Source organism: Pseudopodoces humilis, chromosome 17 (genome assembly GCF_049639895.1).
Source record: "Pseudopodoces humilis isolate 2021_Gansu_Grassland_sample_001 chromosome 17, ASM4963989v1, whole genome shotgun sequence".
In the NCBI taxonomy this organism is placed as follows: domain Eukaryota; kingdom Metazoa; phylum Chordata; class Aves; order Passeriformes; family Paridae; genus Pseudopodoces; species Pseudopodoces humilis.
Genome location: NC_142216.1, coordinates 7,857,729 through 7,878,846, shown reverse-complemented (window position 1 = coordinate 7,878,846; position 21,118 = coordinate 7,857,729). Strand labels below are relative to the sequence as shown.

At 46.0% G+C, this 21,118-nt stretch overlaps 1 protein-coding gene across 1 annotated transcript; it reads left to right on the top strand.

Annotated features, from left to right (window-relative positions):
- Nucleotides 1–1,384: 1,384 nt before the first annotated feature.
- WNT8A (Wnt family member 8A) lies at nt 1,385–4,701 on the top strand. Its single transcript, XM_005523535.2, has 6 exons — nt 1,385–1,455; nt 1,544–1,577; nt 1,786–1,924; nt 2,836–2,961; nt 3,078–3,220; nt 4,141–4,701. The coding sequence occupies exons 1-6, from the start codon at nt 1,385–1,387 to the stop codon at nt 4,699–4,701; spliced, it is 1,074 nt and encodes a 357-aa protein (XP_005523592.2).
- The last annotated feature ends 16,417 nt before the right edge of the window (nt 4,702–21,118 follow it).

The following is a 21,118-nucleotide window of genomic DNA, read 5'->3' as shown; positions in this document are numbered from 1 at the left end:
GGGCAGCTCCCCAAGTGCCATGTCCAGTGCAGTCCTGTTCCCTTTTGCCACTCTTTCATCACCTTGAAGCAGCAGTGATTAACTCAGGGAGATGGGTGTACCCCAGGGTCAGTCAGAGAATTGAGAGGAGAAGGAAAAAGGCAGCACTTCTGCCTGTCATAGAGCCAGAGTTACCATGGGCAGATGCTGTGTCTGTGTGCCATGGGACAGTGAAAGGCAGAGCCAGTGGGCTGTTTGGCACTGCTGGCACAGCACACTGCTTTGGGGCCAAGAACCCACACTACCCCATGGAGCAGCCAGGATCCCTGCTCAGGGTGAGCCAGCCTTGGTGGGACCATTCGCCCACAGGAAAACAGACTAAGAAGCTTCTATGAACACCATCTTCCCATTCCTCCATCAGCTGCATAGCAGCTCCTCAAAACCATTAATGATACTGGCTGTAACTACCAAAAGTCTTTTTGGATTTCTTCTGATAAGGATTTTCCTTTCCCAAGCACAGATGATGGCTCAGCTGCAGCTTATTCCACTCAGGCTATGGGCAGATCCTGCCTGGAGTAGCAGCAGCCATGCCTTTGGTGCAACAGCCCTCACTGTAAGGAGATTGCCAACTCCAGAAAACTCTTCCCCTAATTACAGCACTGGAGCATGGAGAAAACCACATAAATGATTCACACAGTGTTCCCAAGCTGCAGCCGCGTAAATTAGAGAGATTTCCAAATGCTACCGAGCCACACTCGCTGTTATCTGGATGGAAATGCAGAAACTTTCATAAAGAGGCGAGAAGGAAAAAACCTGCCGTTAAATGCATCTCTGCAAACCAAGGAGATCTGGGAGGTCTATCCCCTATAGATCTTTACAGAAGGGTTGTTAAAACTCCTCAGGGAATTCTCATAGGAGGGAGCAGGCAGATAGCAGGGGAACTATAGAAATGCATATGCTTGTTATTTTGGAGGGACATGGGGTTGGAGCCTCTGCTGGCAAGCAGAGGATGAAAAGGAGAAGGCAAGAGGACTTGGGGCCAGCAGAAAGGGATGGCTGGTGGCAGGGAAGAGAGTTAAAAGTGTCCCATTGTTAGGGAAGTTTGCTCTCCTTCAGACCATCCCGCTCCCAGGGACACCCGCCGCCTTTTGAAGTGCAACCTTAGGCGGTTCCTTGTCACCCATTGGAGCGAGAGCTTTTTTACCACATTAAGTCATTGGGTAGCAAATGAATGGGGGGTTTTGACTATTCACAACTTCACCTTATAAATATCAGGGTTGGAGGTTCCTGCAGCTTTGCTCCATCCCCATAGCTCACCTTGGGAAGGAGTGGAGGGAGGCAGCCCTGGTTGTGCGGAGACCTACAGAGCAGCCAAAGGGATCCAACCCCACTCCTTGTGACAGCCATGAAGAGAAGCACCCTCGTCATCCTTTCCATCACAGGGGTCTACAGTGCCATTCTCCACACAGCAGCATGGTAGGGTCCAACTCGGTGGAAAGGACATTTTTTTAGAGATGCTCTTCAGCCTGTGGTAAGGTGATTTATTTTATTTTCTTTGTTTCAGGTCTGTGAATAACTTTCTGATGACAGGACCTAAGGTAATTAACATATGGACTGTGAGGAATTTGAATGGAGTGATTTTGTTTTGCAAATGGGAAATAGTACTTTCCAAGGAACCAGACTTCCCAGAGCATATCAGCTCCAAGTCCTACCAAGTACAGAGGGGAAGGACTTGCAACCTGCTTATATTTTCACTGATAACTGCTAAAACAGGGTGGATTTTAACCCTGCTGTTTCCCATGCCAGGCTTACCTGACGTACTCCAGCAGTGTGGCGGCCGGGGCACACAGTGGGATGGAGGAGTGCAAGTTCCAGTTTGGGTGGGAGCGCTGGAACTGCCCCGAGAGCGCCCTGCAGCTCTCCACCCACAACCGGCTCCGCAGCGGTGAGTGCACGTTCACCTGCGGCACGTCTCCTTGCCCCGGGATGCTCTAGGTGCCAGCTGGGATGTGCTCTGGAGAGAGCTGGTACTGCTTGATTTAACGGACTGATGGAAAAGGGCCTTCCTGTCCCAAAAATCACAGTTCGTTTTCCTTTATCTGTATTAATTGATGTCACAAATAGCAATAACATTTTCCTAGGGCTCCCAGGCTCAGTCTTTCCTGCACTGCTGCTCCATGGGTCTGCTCCTACCCCTTTGTGTGCAGCATCTCGGGGAGTGTAGTGCTAGATACACCCGAGGAGTGCAGGAGAGGCAAAGGGAGAAACCAGAGGCAAAGGGAGATGTGCAGTAAGAAACTGCCTCCATAAGAAAGCTGTGGATATATTTCATTATTATCTATTTCAATGGGCAGAAGTCTCCTTTTACCCAGAGTAGCATCTCTATTTGAATCTTTTCAGAAGCCAAAAAGGACTACACTAAGAGTGTAGGTGTAGACAGCTGTTAGCACAGGTTCAAAGGATCAATGACCATTTTCTCCAGCAGGCAAGATCAAAGCACAACATACCCCCAGGCAGGGAAGGACAGAGATGAGCGGAGTGCCAGGTGAAAGGAGAAATAACTCACCTTAGCTAGGGCAGGGCTCTGGCATTTCCTTAAAATCCTCCCCTGGCAAGAAGTTCCATCCCCAGTATGGACACCTGCATAATATGATATCAAATTGATGTACCCTGCGATGCTGAAGCCTGAAAAGATCCAGTCATGAGCATTTAATTTCTGTAGCACCTTACCTTTTGCACAGAGTATGTGGATATTTTCCCCTTGCACCTTTGCAGCACAGGAGATTCTCATTCCTGAGAATCCGGAATTGATGTCTGTATTTGCATGTGACAGCATTTTTCTCCCTTCTCCCCCAGCTACCCGGGAAACCTCCTTCGTGCATGCCATCAGCTCAGCCGGGGTCATGTACACCCTCACCAGGAACTGCAGCCTGGGAGACTTCGAGAGCTGCGGCTGTGATGACTCCAGGAACGGCCGCGTCGGTGAGTGACTGTCCCAGGACAGACTGACCCTGTCCCTCTGTGCTCACACACAGCCCCACAGACTTCAGGGCAGAATTTGGGGCAGGTCTGTGCTTAAGCCTGTGTCTGTCTTGCAGGTGGCCGAGGCTGGGTCTGGGGAGGATGCAGTGACAATGTGGAGTTCGGGGAGAAGGTTTCCAAGCTCTTCGTGGATGCCTTGGAAACAGGGCATGATACCCGTGCGCTGATTAACCTGCACAACAACGAAGTGGGGAGACTTGTAAGTAATAATAATAATGTCTATACTGAAAACAAAATCTAGGTTGTTTAGGTTCCCATTTCCAGGCCCCTGTGACAACCCAGGCCTGGTAGTGGTTGCATGGGGGGGAAAACACAGCCAGAATCTGGCCTTGAACCTCAACACAGGGAATCACAGTAAGAGTTGTTCCCACTTCCAGGTTCTGCAGCTGTGTAATGCAGTTAACTGCTGGCACACACCACTTACTCAGAAATGCATGGGGTTTGTACTCACCTCTAGGCTTGTCTAGTCTGTAAAACAAAGCCAGAACCACCTTCCCTACTTTCTTGCAATATGCATTTCCAGGCTCTTCAGCCAGGAAGCCAGGTGTGAGCTAGCCCTGCTCACAAGCCAGCCAGACTCGCCCCCCACTCCCACCTGGGCCATGGAGGCTCTCAGCATCTTGCCAAACCTCCTTGTCTGTAAAAACAAGGATGACAACACTTAACATACCTATCTCATAGGGTGTGTCAAGGCTTAATCTCACATAGATACTAGCGATTTGGAACCTTATAAATACCAGAGGGAGATAGGCAGATAATGTGAAGTGCTGTGAAGTGCTTGGCCTGGAGGAGATTGGGTATGATTATTCCAAAGCAGTTTCACACATTTTGAATGAAACCTCTGAAAGGGACATGGGTTGATGCTGGTGAGTGGCGTGAGAAGGGAATGACCTGACAAAGGCACTTTTTTCCTTGCCTGGATTCTTCTGGAAGGGCTGGGTACAATAGTTTGTGCTCACTTACGTCTGGGACAGATGTTTTCCAGGAACTAAGAGCATTAGCTCTTGGAAGGACCTGAAGTCACGCCAAGCATGAGCCACTTTAGATGCAGTGTCCCCATATTACAAGTGCTGTAGAGCCTGATTTTGAGATTTCCTAATTTCCTCACCTCATCCCAAGGCAGTGAAAGACACAATGAAGAGAGCTTGCAAGTGCCACGGGGTGTCAGGCAGCTGCAGCATCCAGACCTGCTGGCTGCAGCTCACTGAGTTCCGCGAGATTGGCAACTACCTGAAGATCAAATACGACCAAGCCCACAAGCTGGAGATGGACAAGAGGCGTGTGAGAGCTGGCAACAGCGCCGACAGCCGCGGCGCCACAGCAGAGACCTTCCACCACATCCACGCCAGGGAGCTCGTCTTCCTGGAGGACTCCCCTGACTACTGCACGAGGAACGCCAGCCTGGGCCACCACGGCACCGAGGGCCGCGAGTGCCTACAGACTGGCAAGAACCTCTCACAGTGGGAGAAGAGGAGCTGCCGGCGGCTCTGCACCGAGTGCGGCCTGCGAGTGGAGGAGCGGAGGACGGAGGTGGTGGCCAGCTGCAACTGCAAGTTCCACTGGTGCTGCACGGTGCGCTGCGAGCAGTGCCGGATGCTGGTGGCCAAGCACTTCTGCACCCGCCGTGACTCCGCTGCCCCCAACCACATCAGGCAGAGGAACAGGGGGCACAGGAGATAGGGGACACTTTGGTGTCCTCACACAAGGGGAAGGAGCGTCCTGGGGTCCAGAGGGTTGAGTGTGCACCGTGTGAGGTGATGGGGTCTCCTGTGGATGGATGCAGTGGGATTAGGAAGCACAAGGCGCGGGCGCTGAGGGACCATGGTCCATCTTGCTTCCATGTTTTTTCCTCAACATTTACCAGTAGCTTCTTTCTTCTTGGGAGTCACTTTATCTGTGTATTGGACAGAGGGGAGGAATGTCATGGCTTTGGTGGGCTCAACCCCTTATGTCCTTGCCAGTGGGTTTGCCAATGCCAGAAGTGGGGCTCCAGCCCCGCAGCCAGAGGTGGGAACAGGTGCTGTGGCCAAAAGCAGGTCCAGCCAGGTGATCCCATCTGTGCAGCTTCAGGTCCCAGCCGTTCATGCACAGCAGCTGCTTGGCAGCATTTCTGGAGGAAAACTTATGCACTTTGTGATGTGAGAGGAGGTTTGACAGTGTTGTGGTATGTATTACCACAACTGCAGCTTTGAAAAGTTTACAGCCAGTGTTTACGTATTTCCCTCAACCCCCCCACTTTTTTTCTCCTCCTTTTTGAATTTTGTATTTTGGCACAAGAAGCCTTGCCCCAAATAGACAATAGCTTCATGTATTTGTACTGGATAAAATTAAGCAGTTTACAGTTCCTATACTTCCTTTGTTTTAAAATAGCAGATAAGAATTCAGAATTCTTTATGCCTAATGACGTTTATTAATAAGTTGTATTATTGCTTAGCACAATCTGTTTTCACTATATATTTTGAAGGTATCCCTGAAGAGTTAGATTCTGGACTGTTTTTTGCAATAAACCACAATGAAAAGAATTGGTTTTTTCCTTTCTGGCTTCCTAGCAGTATGATTTTAGGTGCAAACTTGTCCTTTTCTGTGTAAAACCCAGCAATTCCACGAATTTCCTCATCATTAATCCAAAAGCCACCAAGGGCAATGAGTTTGTTCTCCTGGATCTCAGTAAGTTGGCTCCAGCCTCCAGTCCCCAGAGGGTTGGCTTTAGTACCTATCACCATAATCTCGCCCTTTCCAAGTGCTGAGTATGCAGACACAGCCTGGCTAAAGCCGATTTTGAAGCTCCCAAAGTCTCTTTAATTTGCTCTACCCGACATCTCCCAGACAATGCGAGGCTGCCCCGCTTTGATGTGGAAAGCGTCACCATCGGCACTCGCTGAAAATTTCTTGGAGGCACGAGAGGAACCCTTTGAACTGGAGCAGGAGAGAAAACTTGGGGACAGTTGTGAATGTGTCTGCTGGTTCCCTGCTGCTCCGGGTGCCAGAAGCCCGGACGAGGTCGGGGAGGGCAGGAGGGGACAGCGCTGGCTGCTGCTGTCCCAGGGCAGCTCCTGCTCCTTGGAGTCAGAGCTGCTGCGGGGGGAGCCAGGGCTGTGCCATCACCCACACCCACGATGCTGGGCAAGGATGCTCGACAAGTTTGCTCTCCAGCCAGGGAAAGAGGAGGAGAGACAAGTGTAAAAACCACCCTACTGTTCTGCCAGCACATTGCACCCACACTGCAAATGCTTCAATGCTATTTTATCCAGGTCTCCCTATGGCTCCCTGTGTAAACACAGCTTCAACACATACGAGAGCCAGATCAGGGAGATCAGCTTGCAAAACACATTTGGGAAGCACAGCTGACTTCCATGCATTTATTTTATGCAAAGTGTGTTTTATTAAAGCTGGAAGGGTGACACCATCAGTTAGGGGGGCTTTGCTGCCTTCAAGGTAGCCATTTCTAGTAAGTTACCCTACCAAAACAAAATACCCCAAGATTTTTGCACAGTGTTGTCACAACAGCAGTTGCAACCCCCCAAAATTTAGGCTGAACTGAGAATGATACAAACAGACAAGCAGCGCTGCTTTCTTGAGCATTGGTTATCTTGTCTGCACAAATAAAGAGACCCCCAGTGTCTCTTTATGTATTTGTTTGTACTGTGCTCCAGAGCCCCAGCAGCTGCAGGCACAGGGTACCACCAAAATCCCACAAAATGAGGTTATACAGAGCACAGGACAGTCTCTGTTGATGTGATGTCAGAGGAGGGAAATTATTTCACCATGATAACTCCCAAGCACACATAAAAACCTTCCTGCTGTATGCCAGCAGCAGGTTAATAAACCACACAGGTAAATCCTGGAAGATGAGGGCCCCAGTAAGCAGGAATGGGTGGGACATGCTGTGTGTCATCTCACCCCTTTCTCTGCAGCATCTTTTGAAACTAACATTAATGCAGAAAATAAGAAGGAACAGGTTTGTAGGTGGCAACAGCACCAAACTTCTGTCTCACAAAGGCTCCATCCCAGGGAAATAGGGCTGGAGAGGTACGTAGAGATACCACTGCCAAGATCAATCCTTTTCTCACTGAGCCCTCCCATTCCCACCAACTCAGCATTCATATCCACCCCATTGTATTTAAATGCTGGAAATGAACTGTTCTTCCTTAAATTTGTCATCAAAGTAATTTATATTTCTGGTAGCCAGACTCTCTAAGGCAATGAGCAAATCACACCCAAAAGCCAGAGACCAAATGCAAATTGAAGCAAACTCAAGAGAAAGTTACACACCATCCCATGACAGAGATTTCCATTCTCTTTTTATACCTTGCAGCGACAATACCAAGACTAAACAAATACAAAAATCAACTCTATGGCTTAGAGTGGCATCTTGCCAGAGATATTAAGTCCTGGCGAAGCTGAAGCTTCCTCATCCTTCCTCTTGTTGCTTGGATACAACAGTCATCAATTCTCACTACATTCACTACAAAACAATAGAAATTCAGGATCATCTTAATCCATCACAGCACTGTCAGGGAACCCTGACACCCCTGCCTGCTGCTTTGGTTTCTGTAATAACTCTCACAAATGCCATGGGGCAGAGGGTAACAAACTCCGAGGATGCCACAGGACTGAGCTCATCATTTCAGCTATGATTTTACCTGGGCAGCTTTTTTACTTCTGCAGAGCAGGAGTAAAACAAAACGTTTCAAAGAAAACAGGAGCACACACAGCAGAACACAATCCTGTTACTGGCTGCTTTGTAAAGGCTCCTTCTCCCCCCACAGCCAAAGAGTTTTTGTAAGGACTGGTGATGCCTTCAAACCTGCACGTGTTTGGTCATGATCATGATCACCCAAAGTCAGCTCCAATCTGGGGCACTGATCTCAAAAACCTGTAACCCACTGCACACCTGGAGGAAGGAATGGGCTTGCTCTCTAAAGCCTTGAGGAGGACGCTGACCACTGTCCCACAGTCATAGTATTGTCATAGTGTTAATCCTAGTAACAATGAAAAGCCGAAAATCTTAATCTGGGCCAGGTGCTGCATGTACTCAACCCAAAATCTTGCTGCCTGTCCCCCAAGAGCTGTCAGCACTGCTTCTTCTTTGAAGCAGGGGCCCTTCAGGCAGGGTTGTGGAGCAACTTGGACAGTTCTGGAGCAGCATCTTCAAGTTTGACCAGCCATTTAAATGGATAGAGCATCCTCTGTGATAAGAAATCTGTGGAACAGCAGTGGAATCAGCTCTGAATCACCACTGCCTTTGTGGAAGGTTAACAGCAGTGTCCCACCAGCCTTTATTGTGGGAGACTTGGTTTACATTTCATTTTTGTGAGAAAGGGAAACACACTCCAAATGATTAAATAATATAGGACAGCTATAGCATTACCAGAGACCAGGGCAGGTTTATGTCAGAGGTGCCTGCTCAACTAACAGAGGATCAGAAGATCAGTGATTATCAGTTTTGCTGTCCAGGTGACCACCCCAGCACCCTCACTAGGGGACAGTAACCCCCAGTTTTCGTCTGGTGTCTCCTTCCCAGCAGGTGGAAATGCCCCCACAGCCTCATTCCCCTTCAGGCAGGATCATGGGCACGACTCAGGTGGCCTTGGCTGAGGTCGTCTCCATCAGTGTGTGGTGGAAGGTGAAGTTTGGGGTCCAGGTGTCAGCCTGTATCAATAGAGATGGACAGCACATTCTCAGGGCTGCCCAGCACATGGAGGCAGGCTGGGGCTGTGTTTGTGTGGGGACTGAGGATGTCACCTGGCACAGGAACTGGATCTGTGCTGTTTCCTTTGCTGCCTCTCATAGAAAAGGGTGCAAGGATGGCTCTGGCAGGGAATTCACACCATCATTGCCACCGTGTGCCCCCGCAGCCTCTCCCAGCAGACTGGCAGAGACATTTCTGCTTGGAGATTGAGGTACCTTCCTCAGGCTCTCTCCTCAATATGTCACACTATTGCAGAATGACCATCAGCAAGCAGAAAATCAAATTTATTTAATACACAAAGTGCAGGTCCTGCAGATGATTTTGCAAAGCAGTTTGGAGGTGGATGGCTTTTGGTCTGCTTCTGCTCCCTCCTGCCCTGGTCCCACCTAGCTGCAGGCTGTTCCCTTCCCCAAAGCCCCACCAAAGCCCCCACTGAATCCCACCACCATCCCTCCTTTTCCCCAGCCTGCTTCCCTTCAGCTGTTAAACTCCTTGCCTGCTGGATTACCTTTAATTTATGCCCCCAGTGCCCTTTCATGGATTATAATTCTGTGTGAGATGTTTGTGCTGTATCCTCCCCCGGTATTAAAGTGTCAGGACTATATCCCCAGGCCATCCATCTTCAACACTTCCGCAAGGGCTTGGCAATTCTCTGACATGAATATTATGGCTCTCCATGCAGAGCCTCCATCACTCAAGCTGACAAGTGTTAGAATCTCCTCTCTTGAACAGGGTAAGTGACCTTTTCATATGCAGCGTAGGTTCCCAGTCACGCTGCATCTGGTCCAGGGAAACCAGTGAGTGCCAGCAATTCCCTAAAGTCTTAAAAAACAAGTCACAGGTCCTTTTCCACTTGCACAACCAACTCTTAGCAGGAAAATGTTAAAGGCCTGAATCAGCCCCTGGTTACCTGCTGCTAGTGCCAGTCCTAGAGAGGAGGATGGAAAAATCATCCGTTCCATGCCTTCTGCAGGATTTATCAACAGGTATTTTCAGGGAAAGATCGGGGGATTTGAATGTCTGGCTTGTTGGAGTATATAGGAAAGATTTTTGTGACCAATTAGTGACTTCAGTGACTTGGAAACCTCAACTCTAATTTTAAACATTTTTAAGTGAGGTGCTTTAAAGTTAGATCCCTAAACCCCACCAGCCTGATTTTCAAAGCTGCTGAACTCCTGGGCTTCCCACAGTTGTGTGCAGGAGCTTTCCTCCCTGTGCTTCCTTACCTTGTCTAGGGAGGGAAAAAACAACCTTTAAAGCTCTTTCCAAGCTCTGACTTCCCAGCTGTGCTGCCCTAGGGACACTCTAGTCCATGTTCTCAACAGAAATTGAATCCCCTAGAGCTGAACTGTGTGGTGACTCAAGTTAAATCCCTCCTACAAAATTCACACGTTACCCCAAGGCTTTGACTAAAGGGGTGCCTAATTTCTTTCTTCTCTTTAGCGCAAAGGGACTTTTGGAGCAACTTTGCCACCTTCCCCCTACAGAGGAACTGCTGCTGGCTCACTGCCAGCACAGAGCAACAAAAACTTGTTAACACCTTTTCGGCTCCCCCTTAATAAAGTCAGGGTAATTAACAGCTTCACTATTTACAAAACAAATCCTCTTTGCAACACCTGAGAAAAAGAGTTACAAATGTTTCCCAAACATTTCTCAGTTGGGGAGGACACCTAGAATAACTGTCTGCTGGGATGTGCTGCATCTGCTTTCCCTGGCTGGAGAGTCCATGCTTCCCAGGGAATGCTGCATATTCAATATGAATTTATACTGCACTTCCAGCCAGGAGTCCTGATCGAGCACAAGTCTGCTGGGAAAGGTTCCAAAGGTTACTCCAAGGAGAAATATGTACAGGGAGCCAGGGCATCAATTTATTGCTCACTTGCTGGTCCATATTTCTGGTATGGCCACATGGTACAACAGGTGGACACAGAGAAGGTTGGTCCTCTCCAAAACTGCCCCCAGGGGTAGCTGGGAGAGAGTTGATAATGTACGGCATATTTAACATTTGCAGAGAGATTCACAAGCTCCCCCACCTCTTTTTCTGGTTCCCTGCTCTCTCCTAGGATACAATCCATGCCCCCCACTTTGCAAATCACTGCCCTGCCTTACAGTGCAGTAAATTCCCCCTTTTCAAACAAGGCCCAAGGAGCTGAGCCATATAACAGAAGATTGTTGGGTTGGAGAAAAACAGATAAATGTAACTTGCAATGTACTTTCAAAATTAATTCCTTCCTTCTGTCCTTCTCATTTGCTCTCCTATCCCATTTCCCCTTTACCAAACATACAGAGTGACTCATATTTTATGAACAAGAAGGATGAGGTGCTCCTGAATTAAACTATTATTTATCTGTAGAGATGGCTGCTTGGACAGCTTCACACAAGAGCTCTCCCAAAGTCGACTTGGTCCAAACCAAGCAGTCCAAAACTGCTTCTGGAGATTAGAAAAGACCCTTTTAATGTGTGGACCAGGTCTTTGACCCACGCTCATCCCTCCCAGAGGGTCCAAATTGCAGAGAGGAAAGGAGAGGGAGTTGATGGTAACTCTAAGTGAAGTAAGAAGCAGAGATTGATGGCCACAGCTAAGACATGCTCACCAAATGCAATCAAGGTGCAAAGATGAGTTGCAATCATGTGGGACAGTGAGTCAGAGCCAGATAATGAAAGAGACTAAATCTAAATCTGTCATAGAATGGGATAGTAGAGCTGTACAAGCAGTGGGACATGATAGGAAATAGGGAGATCTCTAACAGTAGTTTAGCTATTCTTTTCCTTTCCTTCTCTATTCTTTCTTCAGTGTCCCATGCTACATTAATTGAAGCCCCTTGTGGGCACGGCCAGGAGAGAATAGCTCGTCAGGGGACATGTGAACACAGAGCCTGGACAGTAAAGGGCCCTCCATTTCCTCCTCTGATGCTTTCAACAGCACATGGGATGCCATAAAAGATGATAATGACGAGGTCAGTAGAAAGACTGTAAAACAGTGGGGAGAGGCACAAGGGTTACCTCACTTGGGCTCAAACTCAGGCCATGCATGGGCTGAGTTTGCTGATTGTGAGCTCTGCTTGGGACCATAGCTGTACTCCCTGTCCCATCTAGCCTGGCTGCCAGCACTCAAACTGGGCTGTGATGAGGTATCTAGTCTGAAATGTTGGGTTGTGATGTCAGTGGGATTCTCTTTATTGACTCAGATCAAGCCTGGACACAAGCAAGGGTGAGAAGTACTTCTCTCATTTCTTTTCAATTCCACAGGCTTTTCTAACTCACAGAGCTGTGGCTCTTGGTCTGACACTTCTAGGGGATCATCCATCAAGACAAGAGTCAGCAGTTTTAAAAGCAATAATTTCTATTTCTCTCCATTTTGCCAAGTACCTCAAAGCTAAACCTACTCTGGACCAGCTCTTCATTCCCACTCCTCCCAGGCAGACTTCTGCTGGCCAGCTGCCATCAGTTGTGATAGGGACAAGGCACCTCCTCCCTATCTCTAAGTAGGTTTTGAAACCAATGAGCAGGAGAATAATTAAATTAACTCAGTCCCGAATACCTCCCGAGGTGCCAAGCATTCCCAGCATTACAGCTACACCACAGGTGTCTGGCAAGCAGGTAATTCCAGTCAGGGGCAGGCTGCAAATGTGGCTCCCGGGAACATCTCTGTTGGCACAGGAGCACCAGCACTAGTCAGTCCTGGACAGGAGCACTGGGAAGAGATTCTCAGGATGGCTTTGCTCAAGCCAGCTTGAGTCCAGGAGTAAGACAGTACGTTTATGCTTTGATGTGCTTAAGTTAATAAGATTTATCCCAGGGCAAGCACAGTTGTGCTTCCCAGTCTGCCTACTTCACTCTCCTGTTTCTTGCTTGTCTTATAGGCTTTCCCCCACAGGGTGTGTGTGAGTGCTGTCATCTCAGGTCTCAGCCTGTGTTTTACCAAACAACCTGCTATTTGAATTCCTTGAGAAACCTCTATATGCTTTTGACTGCAGCACATTGATTTCTTTCTCTCACTTACTACAGGCCATGAGACTTGAATCTGGATTTGAGACAGCCCTTGATTCAGGGGTCACAGCCTGCCTCAGCTCCAGCTCCAACGTGTGCATGGGGAGCCTGGCCCAGCTCTGGCCAGGGTGGAGGCAGGGCAGAGAACATCCCCACTGCAGAGCTTTATCTCACTCATCACCAGAGAGCTCACAAATCACGATCCAGCCCCTTTCAAGCAGTTGGGAGCACTAAATTGTACCTCTTGTATCCAGACACCATCCAATCTCCCAGGACCAGGCCAGGTACATTGATAAGGAGATAGTGTAAATGGTCAAACAGGATGGAGCCAAAATTCACAATTTCCTGTGCTTTAACTAAGCAAGTGCCATGTCAACAGGGAAGTCTTTTTTGGATTATCTCCCATTCCAAAGGGGGCTGTTGTGGCCAAGGACCTGCCACTGTACTGCTTCAGTGTAGAGGATCTCTGGTTTCATATGACACTAAGTACAGGGTGCTCTTTACATTTTCAGCACAAATTTAATTATAACTATGATCCAATAAATATTTGGAAACAACACTACAAAGAGAACAGAGTGGCAGTCAGCTCCTTCCAACTCCTCAGAGTTTTAAACCACAGACACTCTCAGGGCCACTTCCCCTCTCTCTGTTCTGTGCAGAAAACAAAATTGATTTCCACATCACCCTGATTAGTTCAGTATCATATAAACTATCCTCCCTCCTAACCAAGCTAACCGCTGACAAACCCCTTCAGCTCACTCTCTTGGCTGAAAGCAGACACTGACCTCACCCCAGGGAACTGTTTTCCTGGAGATGACTTTGGGCACTAAATATGCAGCTACATCTTGGTAGGTTATTAAATCCACATGTGAAAATAAACTCATCTATCATCTCATGCATGTGGTTTAGTTTCCTTTTAAGAAGATATAAATGTACTAGAGCACCCCATTAAAGTAATTTACATGTCTTGCTTTATTTTCCCAGACAGGACATTTCTTCCTTGGAGATTACTGGCTTTTGGGAAAACTTATCAACTAAGGAGTCATGGAATAACAGAATTGACCTTCAGGTGGAACTCCTTGAACAAACACCCCCTGACATGCATTTTGAAGGATGGATGACTTTTTAAACAGGCCCCTTCAACTTCAAGACATTTCTTTTCAAAGCCACATGGTGACATCAAGGCCAGGAGGCTGGAAAAATGAAAGCAGAAAGCAGCAAAGCTCTGCTGAGATGAGCTCCACAAGCACTCGAATGCCAGAGACAGTCAAAGAGCAATGGGACACTCCATCTCCTGCTCACCCATGGCACCAATGCACAGCTCCCTTTGTGAGGGACCAAAGACAAAGCTTCATTTTCTGAGGCACCAGGGCAGACACTTCTCTGACATGAACTCTCGAGACAGTTAAATAAATGAAACCAGAAAAGATCATTAGAGAAAAAACAATCAAAATCCTTTAAAAAAAGTTTGGATGTGCTAGTCATCCTTCTTAATTCCAGCTGTGTCCCTGTCACCATGGACATATTGACTTTCACCCTGCTCGTCAAAGGTTTGACTGCTAACCCACCCACCAGTCCCTGAGGAATACACCCCCTGGAGACATCACCTGTGTTAGAATAGTCCTCACTTCTCAACAACAGCACTTTATGGCCCCGGCTCCCTCTGCTATGGCATGTTTTCCATTGCAAGTCTCACTATGACAAATTACAAATTACTTAAAAACACTTCTTCCACACTAATCATGTAAGAAGAACAAAATACTTTGTGCCAACATTCTGACACTTGATCTGGAGAGCCCTTTTCTCCTGGAAAGTGGAGCCCATTGGTTTGCCAGAGCAAGATAATCAAAGCACAATCATCACATCAGGCTTGGACATCTCAAGGAGGGACGTATAAGAGAAGGTTTTTAGGAAAAGAAGCAAATTTATGCCTCCTGCAGTGATGAATTCAAATGCATTGATTGGACCTGAAGGGATGTAAGAGAAAAGGTTTATTTTCTGTAGAGCAAACCATTAGAACTAAGAATGTCCTATGTCTTCTCTCATCCCCCAGAGCCTTACTAACTTAGTTGTATGGGTTAACTGTGACTCATCTTATTATTTCTTCCAAAGAAAAGATCCTAAAAGTTACTGCATTCCCCCTGGATATCTGCACCTCCTGCTGTGGCCTGAACTTAAGACACCAGAGGAGCTGCAATATTAGCTGCACTGGAATGTTTTGGTTTTCCTTTGCAAAACACCCCCATCTTTCTGAGTGTGAATGTGCTTCAGTTAGCTAAACATACTTGAGAGGGGAAAAAAGAAAGGAAATTTCCATTTTTTTATACTTAACTGAAGAATTCCCATTGTTGTTGAAAGCAAACAGAAAAGGGTATGCCCCAACATATTCCCCTGGCACTATTGACTAAGGGAAGACAAAACTTTTAGAAGACGATTTTTTTCTATAAAAAATAACAAATTCCATCAGTAATGTGTCACCTCTGGACCAGTGTGGAAATCCTACAGCCTTCATGAGCAGAAGAAGTTTAATGTTACACATGTGGGCACATAAAAGACATGCTGTATTTTTGGAAAACTCCCCTGGCACCAGATACAGCTATTTCACATCTACAGGTGGGTTGGCACACATAAATGGTGAAAATTATTCTGTATTTAAACTTTCTCAACCTTAAAAGAAAACCTGTAGCAAAATTGTAAATTAATACTAGTTGTCAATGAAACGAATAATTTTCATTGGAACTGGATAGATAGATAAATAAAGATCCAATTTCTTGTCAGTACAAGGGAATGAAAAACAAAAGCTGCCAGTTTATACTGTCAGGATGTTACAATCTCAGGTCATACCAAACTTAATATAATCTGTCAGAATTCAGCTCAGTAGAATTATACCAGATTATAGCACCCAAGGACATGGGCAAACATAATTTTCTGCAGCAGATCTCTAAAAGCACACATAAAATAGTTCAACTTAAAAATATACTTTACCTTACACCTTTTCCTTCATGTCAGCTGGTGAAAGTCACATCAACTGTTTGTATCTAGAAAGAAATCCAACAGCTGGAGCAGAATAAAAATAGCTACAAATTTCATGTGTTGGCCTTTGTTCTCTGTGCCCAGGCCAGTCCTCCTGCACACACCTGTGATCATGGCTGAGCTGAGAGGAGCTCAGTCAGAGAATCTGAAAAGTGGACGTGTTGGTTTAGGGCTAGGGAAACATTTCATTTCTGTGCTGTTGGAACAGAGGAAGACAGAACAGAGGATCACACGTCCTCATTTGGCCTTCTCTCTACCTGTTCTAAACATGGTGCCAGTGAACACTGTGTGATTCCCCCTTGGATCAAGACCTTTGGTGGCTGTAGACAACAATACAGAACAGAAAACAAAACATTTGTAGGTGCTGCTGGGGCACAGAAGCATGGATCCTCCCAGCCACAGACTCATCTGTACCCTGGAGAAGAATTAATCCCACCTAGGAGTTGTGCTCTAACCTACTAATCCATACACAGCTTCAGAGCTGTGCCATCTCTGCTTGTTTCCACTTCCAGAAATGAAAGAAAACTGGCCGCTAATTTTTGATCACTACTTTAGGAAGTCCAGAAATGATTAACATACTTGCAACAGCATTACTACAGTGATAGCAGCTATCTTCATTAAAACCTAGTACCACAGAGAGAAATCCTCTGCACATATTCAGGTAGAAAAGCCTCCAAAGAAATGATTCAACACGTAAGATGCCAAGTGATCCAAGCACCAAACCACTGGCAGACTTGAGAACACAGGTGTTAAACTCCCAATTCCTACTTCCAAGTAGGCACTTTCACAGAGCATGTGCATTTGCCCCTATTTCCCATGACTGTGTCATTCTAGATCCTCCTGCTGCTCCAAGGGAGGACCCGAGGAGTCTTCTCACATCTCCGTTCCTTACCTTCACACTTTTACTGCCTGTGTAGTGCCTGTTCCTTTGTACATCATTGTCCATCCACTGAGGAGAGATATTATAAAGAAATTAGGTATCATTATTAAAACCATGTTTATGGATGACTTGAAATTGTTCATTCCAGGGATACCACATAGCTTTAAAAAGAAACGTTTTGCAGAGACAGAACAACTGGTAAAGATATATCATGGCTGCTTTGTGCTGTGATGACAGCCTTTGCTATGGGTAATGACTAATTAATATCAATAATAATGCTAAGTTTGGAGAATGCCTCAGCACTGAGTCAGCACTCAGGTAAGGCAATGTTTTATTGCAGCTCATTAAAGGGAAAAAAAAAAGTAATAAAAGGCTTGAGAACCATCACAGATCCTGACTACATAAAGCTAATAAACAGTATGATAAACTATCATTTACATGAATAAGAAAAGGAATGGACATTTCATTTCCTATGCCTTTGCTGCTCCTATTCAGTTGCACTGATGGGGTTATTTGGGGAAGCCCCACAGAGCCTGTTTACAAGAGAACTGCAAAACGAAGACAAGTCATGGTCAAAACTTTGCTGGTCAATTCAGTATATTTACATGGAAGAGCTGGGAAAAACACAAGTATTCTGAAATAGCCTCATGGGATAGTTCAGTTGGAAGTGGTTTTTAGCAGGGAAGGATCTCATGGCTATCTAGATATGTGGTGGCCACAGAAAAAGCATCCGGTTTCCAGAGGCTTGATCAAACTTTCTTCATCCAGGCAAAATACCATTGCACAACTCCCTGAGCAAAATGGCAACTGCCAAAGTGTTCTGTGTGCAGGGAACAGTATTGTACAAGTCCGGTCCCTGAGAAATCAGGCACAAGTGTTGTAGTTTAAGGCCTGGCGATGCGGAAGATTTGGGGATGCAACGGAAAGTTAGCAAGAACCCCTGTCTGTTAGGATAGTAAAACCTCCTGCAATTAGCCAATAGCACCCAGGTGTGACGTAAGCAGATGGGAGTAACACAGTGACCCCAGGCTATAAAATGTTAAGTTTCCCTGCAATAAATCGCCATATTCGTCATCCATCACATTGATGCTGTGAGATATGGACCAAGCGGCTGGGATAGCCGCTGTGCTGGAGCTGGTCAGGGTGCTTATCTTGCTTTAAATCCAACACACAAGCTCTTTGCTTTCCATAAATCTGGAATATGTGCCACGCCAACACCTGACAATACACTGCAGATGCATATACACCATCTGAGAAGCTCCCAGAAATGACCCCATTTTCCCTTTTTCTTTTAATTAACAGAATGGAATTGCTCTGGATTTACAACGAGTGAAAATAAAAGCACAGTTGGAACCACTGTTTTTAAGAAGACCTTGCGATGCCATAACTTTTCACAGTTCAGTTGCTAAATTACACATTATAAAAATAAGTAAGTGCAATTGAGAGACTGTGTTAATCTCAGAAGTTTAAACACTGCTCTGTAATGACTGCTTTATAGTGGCCCATAGCAAAGTGCTTTATGGGGCGTGCAGGAGATTTGTCCGCACGCGTCTGTTAAACACTCCTGGGAATTTTCTCACACAGAGATGAGGCCTGACACAAAACTAAACATGGACAAAACACTGCCTCATTCACATGGCACCAGGAATGCCACCCAGTAAGAAAACACTTTACAACACCTAAGAGAGATAAGAACCACCAGCCAGCATAGGAATAAAGTGTTGCTTTTGGAAAAGCAGAATTTCCTAACCTGACAATCCGTGCAGATTCTGGAAGTATGACAAAAGCACAGCTGCCTCCTTGCAAGGAAATGAGAGCTTAGGCATTAATTATAAAGAGATGATAAAGAAGCATGGGTGGTTTGTAGAGTAGTTTACTAAAGCCAAGAGTATTTAGAGTCAAATTAGATTCTTGCACATAAAAATTCCCTGGAACTTAGGATGAGTTCACACATGATTACTTGCTTGGGCAGTCTGCAGCTGACAGACTGCACCCAACTGCCCTTTCTCTCTGGCGAAACAGGATTCATCCAGGTTGATTCAGATCCTAGGTGAAAAGACTTTTCAGTAAATTAAAGCTGATGATAACGAAGTTGCAGACATGGTACTAGAGCTGTATTTTCAGTTTATTTTTTTAATAATCATGCTTCAGAATAGTGCCACAGCTAAGCAAGATCAGCCAGTCAGGGGTTCTCAAGACACAAAACTTGATACCACACTAGACAAATATAAGCACACCCAGCAAGGCACTGCATGAAGATCTTTGTGCAAAAGCATCATCTCCCTCAGCCCTAAAACACTCACAAACACTGAACTGAATTCTCAATCCTTCAGTGTTACCATTATTAGAGTATCATTCACCCACTTGTCTGCAAACTGCCTTCTTCTCCCACCAACTGCTCCATCTCACAACAATACCTCATTTCTGGCTCAGAAGACCAACAAAAAGCTCTCTCCTGAGCTTTGGCAGTGTCCCCATGATCACTTGGCAGGAGGCAGCATGACAATGATTTGACAGGCATCCCCCCAAGGAGACTCCACACATCAGTCACACTGCTGACACGCTCCACACTCGGAGGAGCTCATCCACACCAGGGGAGGTTTCTAGGTGCAGGCAGCTGCTCTTAAGTGACCATCCTAAAGCAGCAGGTTTTCCTGTTTCACTAACAGCAGAACCACGAAGCACCTACTTCCTGTGATGGTGCTGGTGATACTGCCATGCTGGTTTGTGCCAAGTCTGCTTGAGTAAAGCAAAGCAGCAGGTAACGAGTGGAGAGGACTGAAGTCCTACTTCTAGTCCAAGGACAAATCTACTAAAAGGAAACAGCACTGCAAAAACAATTACAAGTTATCTTTTTATAATGATCTTTTTATGATGTGCAAAAAAGTCTTTCCAACAAAATAGAATTAATTTCTCCTCTGATTTTGTTGTTTTAAAGGAAATTAAAGAACTGCAATATTTTCAGAGGATGAGCTATTGTTGGATACCACCAAAAATAGCCAACACTTACTGTGCAGAAAAACACAAATTATCCTGATCTGACTACTCTGACTGAATGACTGAACACTGACCCTCATCAACTGTTGTTTAAAGGATGGTCAAGATCAATAGCTTAAATGAAGGAAGAAACACAAATCTTCTTTTCGTACAATAGAAAAGCAGGGATTTGCAAATCTCCATGAAACAATCTAAAATCTCCTGAATGACAGTCCCAAGCTCTGACCAGTGACTCATTTCTGAAGCTCGGCACACTGGAATGCTCTGACAGATGCAGGCAATGGGAAATTGCCTTTGATTGGAGCTTCTGCCATCTTTAAAGTATGGACAAGATTCCTGGCAGTTTAACTGCTCCTGAAGATAATAAATCCCTTGTGAGACAGGAAGGCTGAACAATCACATACTTCAACACTATCTCAATCTGTTTAGTTCCAAAAACAACTTCCAGCGCAGGTGATAGCAAGCACATGATAAGCGAAGTTCCAGGAGGAACTCTGTTGAAAAACCAGAATTATGGGAAACAGACTGAACTGCTCATTTTATGGACATAGCTCTATTCCAGCACTCAGGCAGTAAAACTAAAATGAACTCCCTCAAAGTTAAAAAAGCTCAGTAAAACTCAATAGGCAAGGTAATTATTTTGACTCAACAGAGGGAGAGGATGGGTTATTCATCCCTACAGAGAATATCTCACCTTGCTGACATTGAATGGAAAGACATCTTTCAGTTAATCTGGGTTTTTTCCCAAAGCTACATTTTCTGTGCTACAGATTGGTAACGCTGGCCAAGCCTGTACCACTCTGGGCACAATAAAAAACTTAACCACAAGAAATGTAGTAGCACATGCCCCAACAGCCTCTCCCGTGGTGTCACAGCTCCCCCCACAGGAGCAGGCTGCTCGGCCACTTCACATTCCCAGGACTGAAACTCTTCCCAAATCCTACTTATTAATGCAGGTTCCTCAGGATCTCAGCTGTGACATCTGCTGGATCAATACTTGTCCTATGTGTAGGGATAGAATGAGTCAGGATGGTGCCCATGGGATAAAGGCAATTTCTCTCTTTCTACCTTTTTCTGAGGAAAATGGAAGCAAACACCAGTCAGCAACTGAAGGTGTTAGCTCCAACATTAGAGAATAATTCCATGATAGATGAACAGCTGCATGACTGAGAATCTATAATGTGTGCATGATAAAGGTGACATTTGCAACTTCAGCTGCCTTTGTCCTTTCTCCCACCCCCTGGGTAAGGACCCACCTACTCTCATCCAACATAACACAGCTCTGGCACAAAAGCAAAACTGAGAACTCCAGTAGGAACATAAAGGATGTCAAACAGTAGAGCATCAAAATAAGCAGGCAAGTGTCATAGTAACCAACGAAATACAGGGGAATACCTTGTGAATTCAACAGATTTCAGTTTCTGGCATCTTCAGAAAGGGATTTTTTTATTTGGCTGACAGGAAACCACAAAGCACAACTCTCCTATAACTGGAGCAATCAGACA

What these genes read in the sequence shown, in the direction of transcription:
- WNT8A (XM_005523535.2), top strand. Translation starts at nt 1,385, where the DNA reads ATGAAGAGAAGCACCCTCGTCATCCTTTCCATCACAGGGGTCTACAGT. An exon ending in CCACAACCGGCTCCGCAGCG is followed by an intron (nt 1,925 to 2,835) that starts GTGAGTGCACGT and finishes CTTCTCCCCCAG; the next exon opens with CTACCCGGGAAACCTCCTTC. An exon ending in ACAACGAAGTGGGGAGACTT is followed by an intron (nt 3,221 to 4,140) that starts GTAAGTAATAAT and finishes CCTCATCCCAAG; the next exon opens with GCAGTGAAAGACACAATGAA.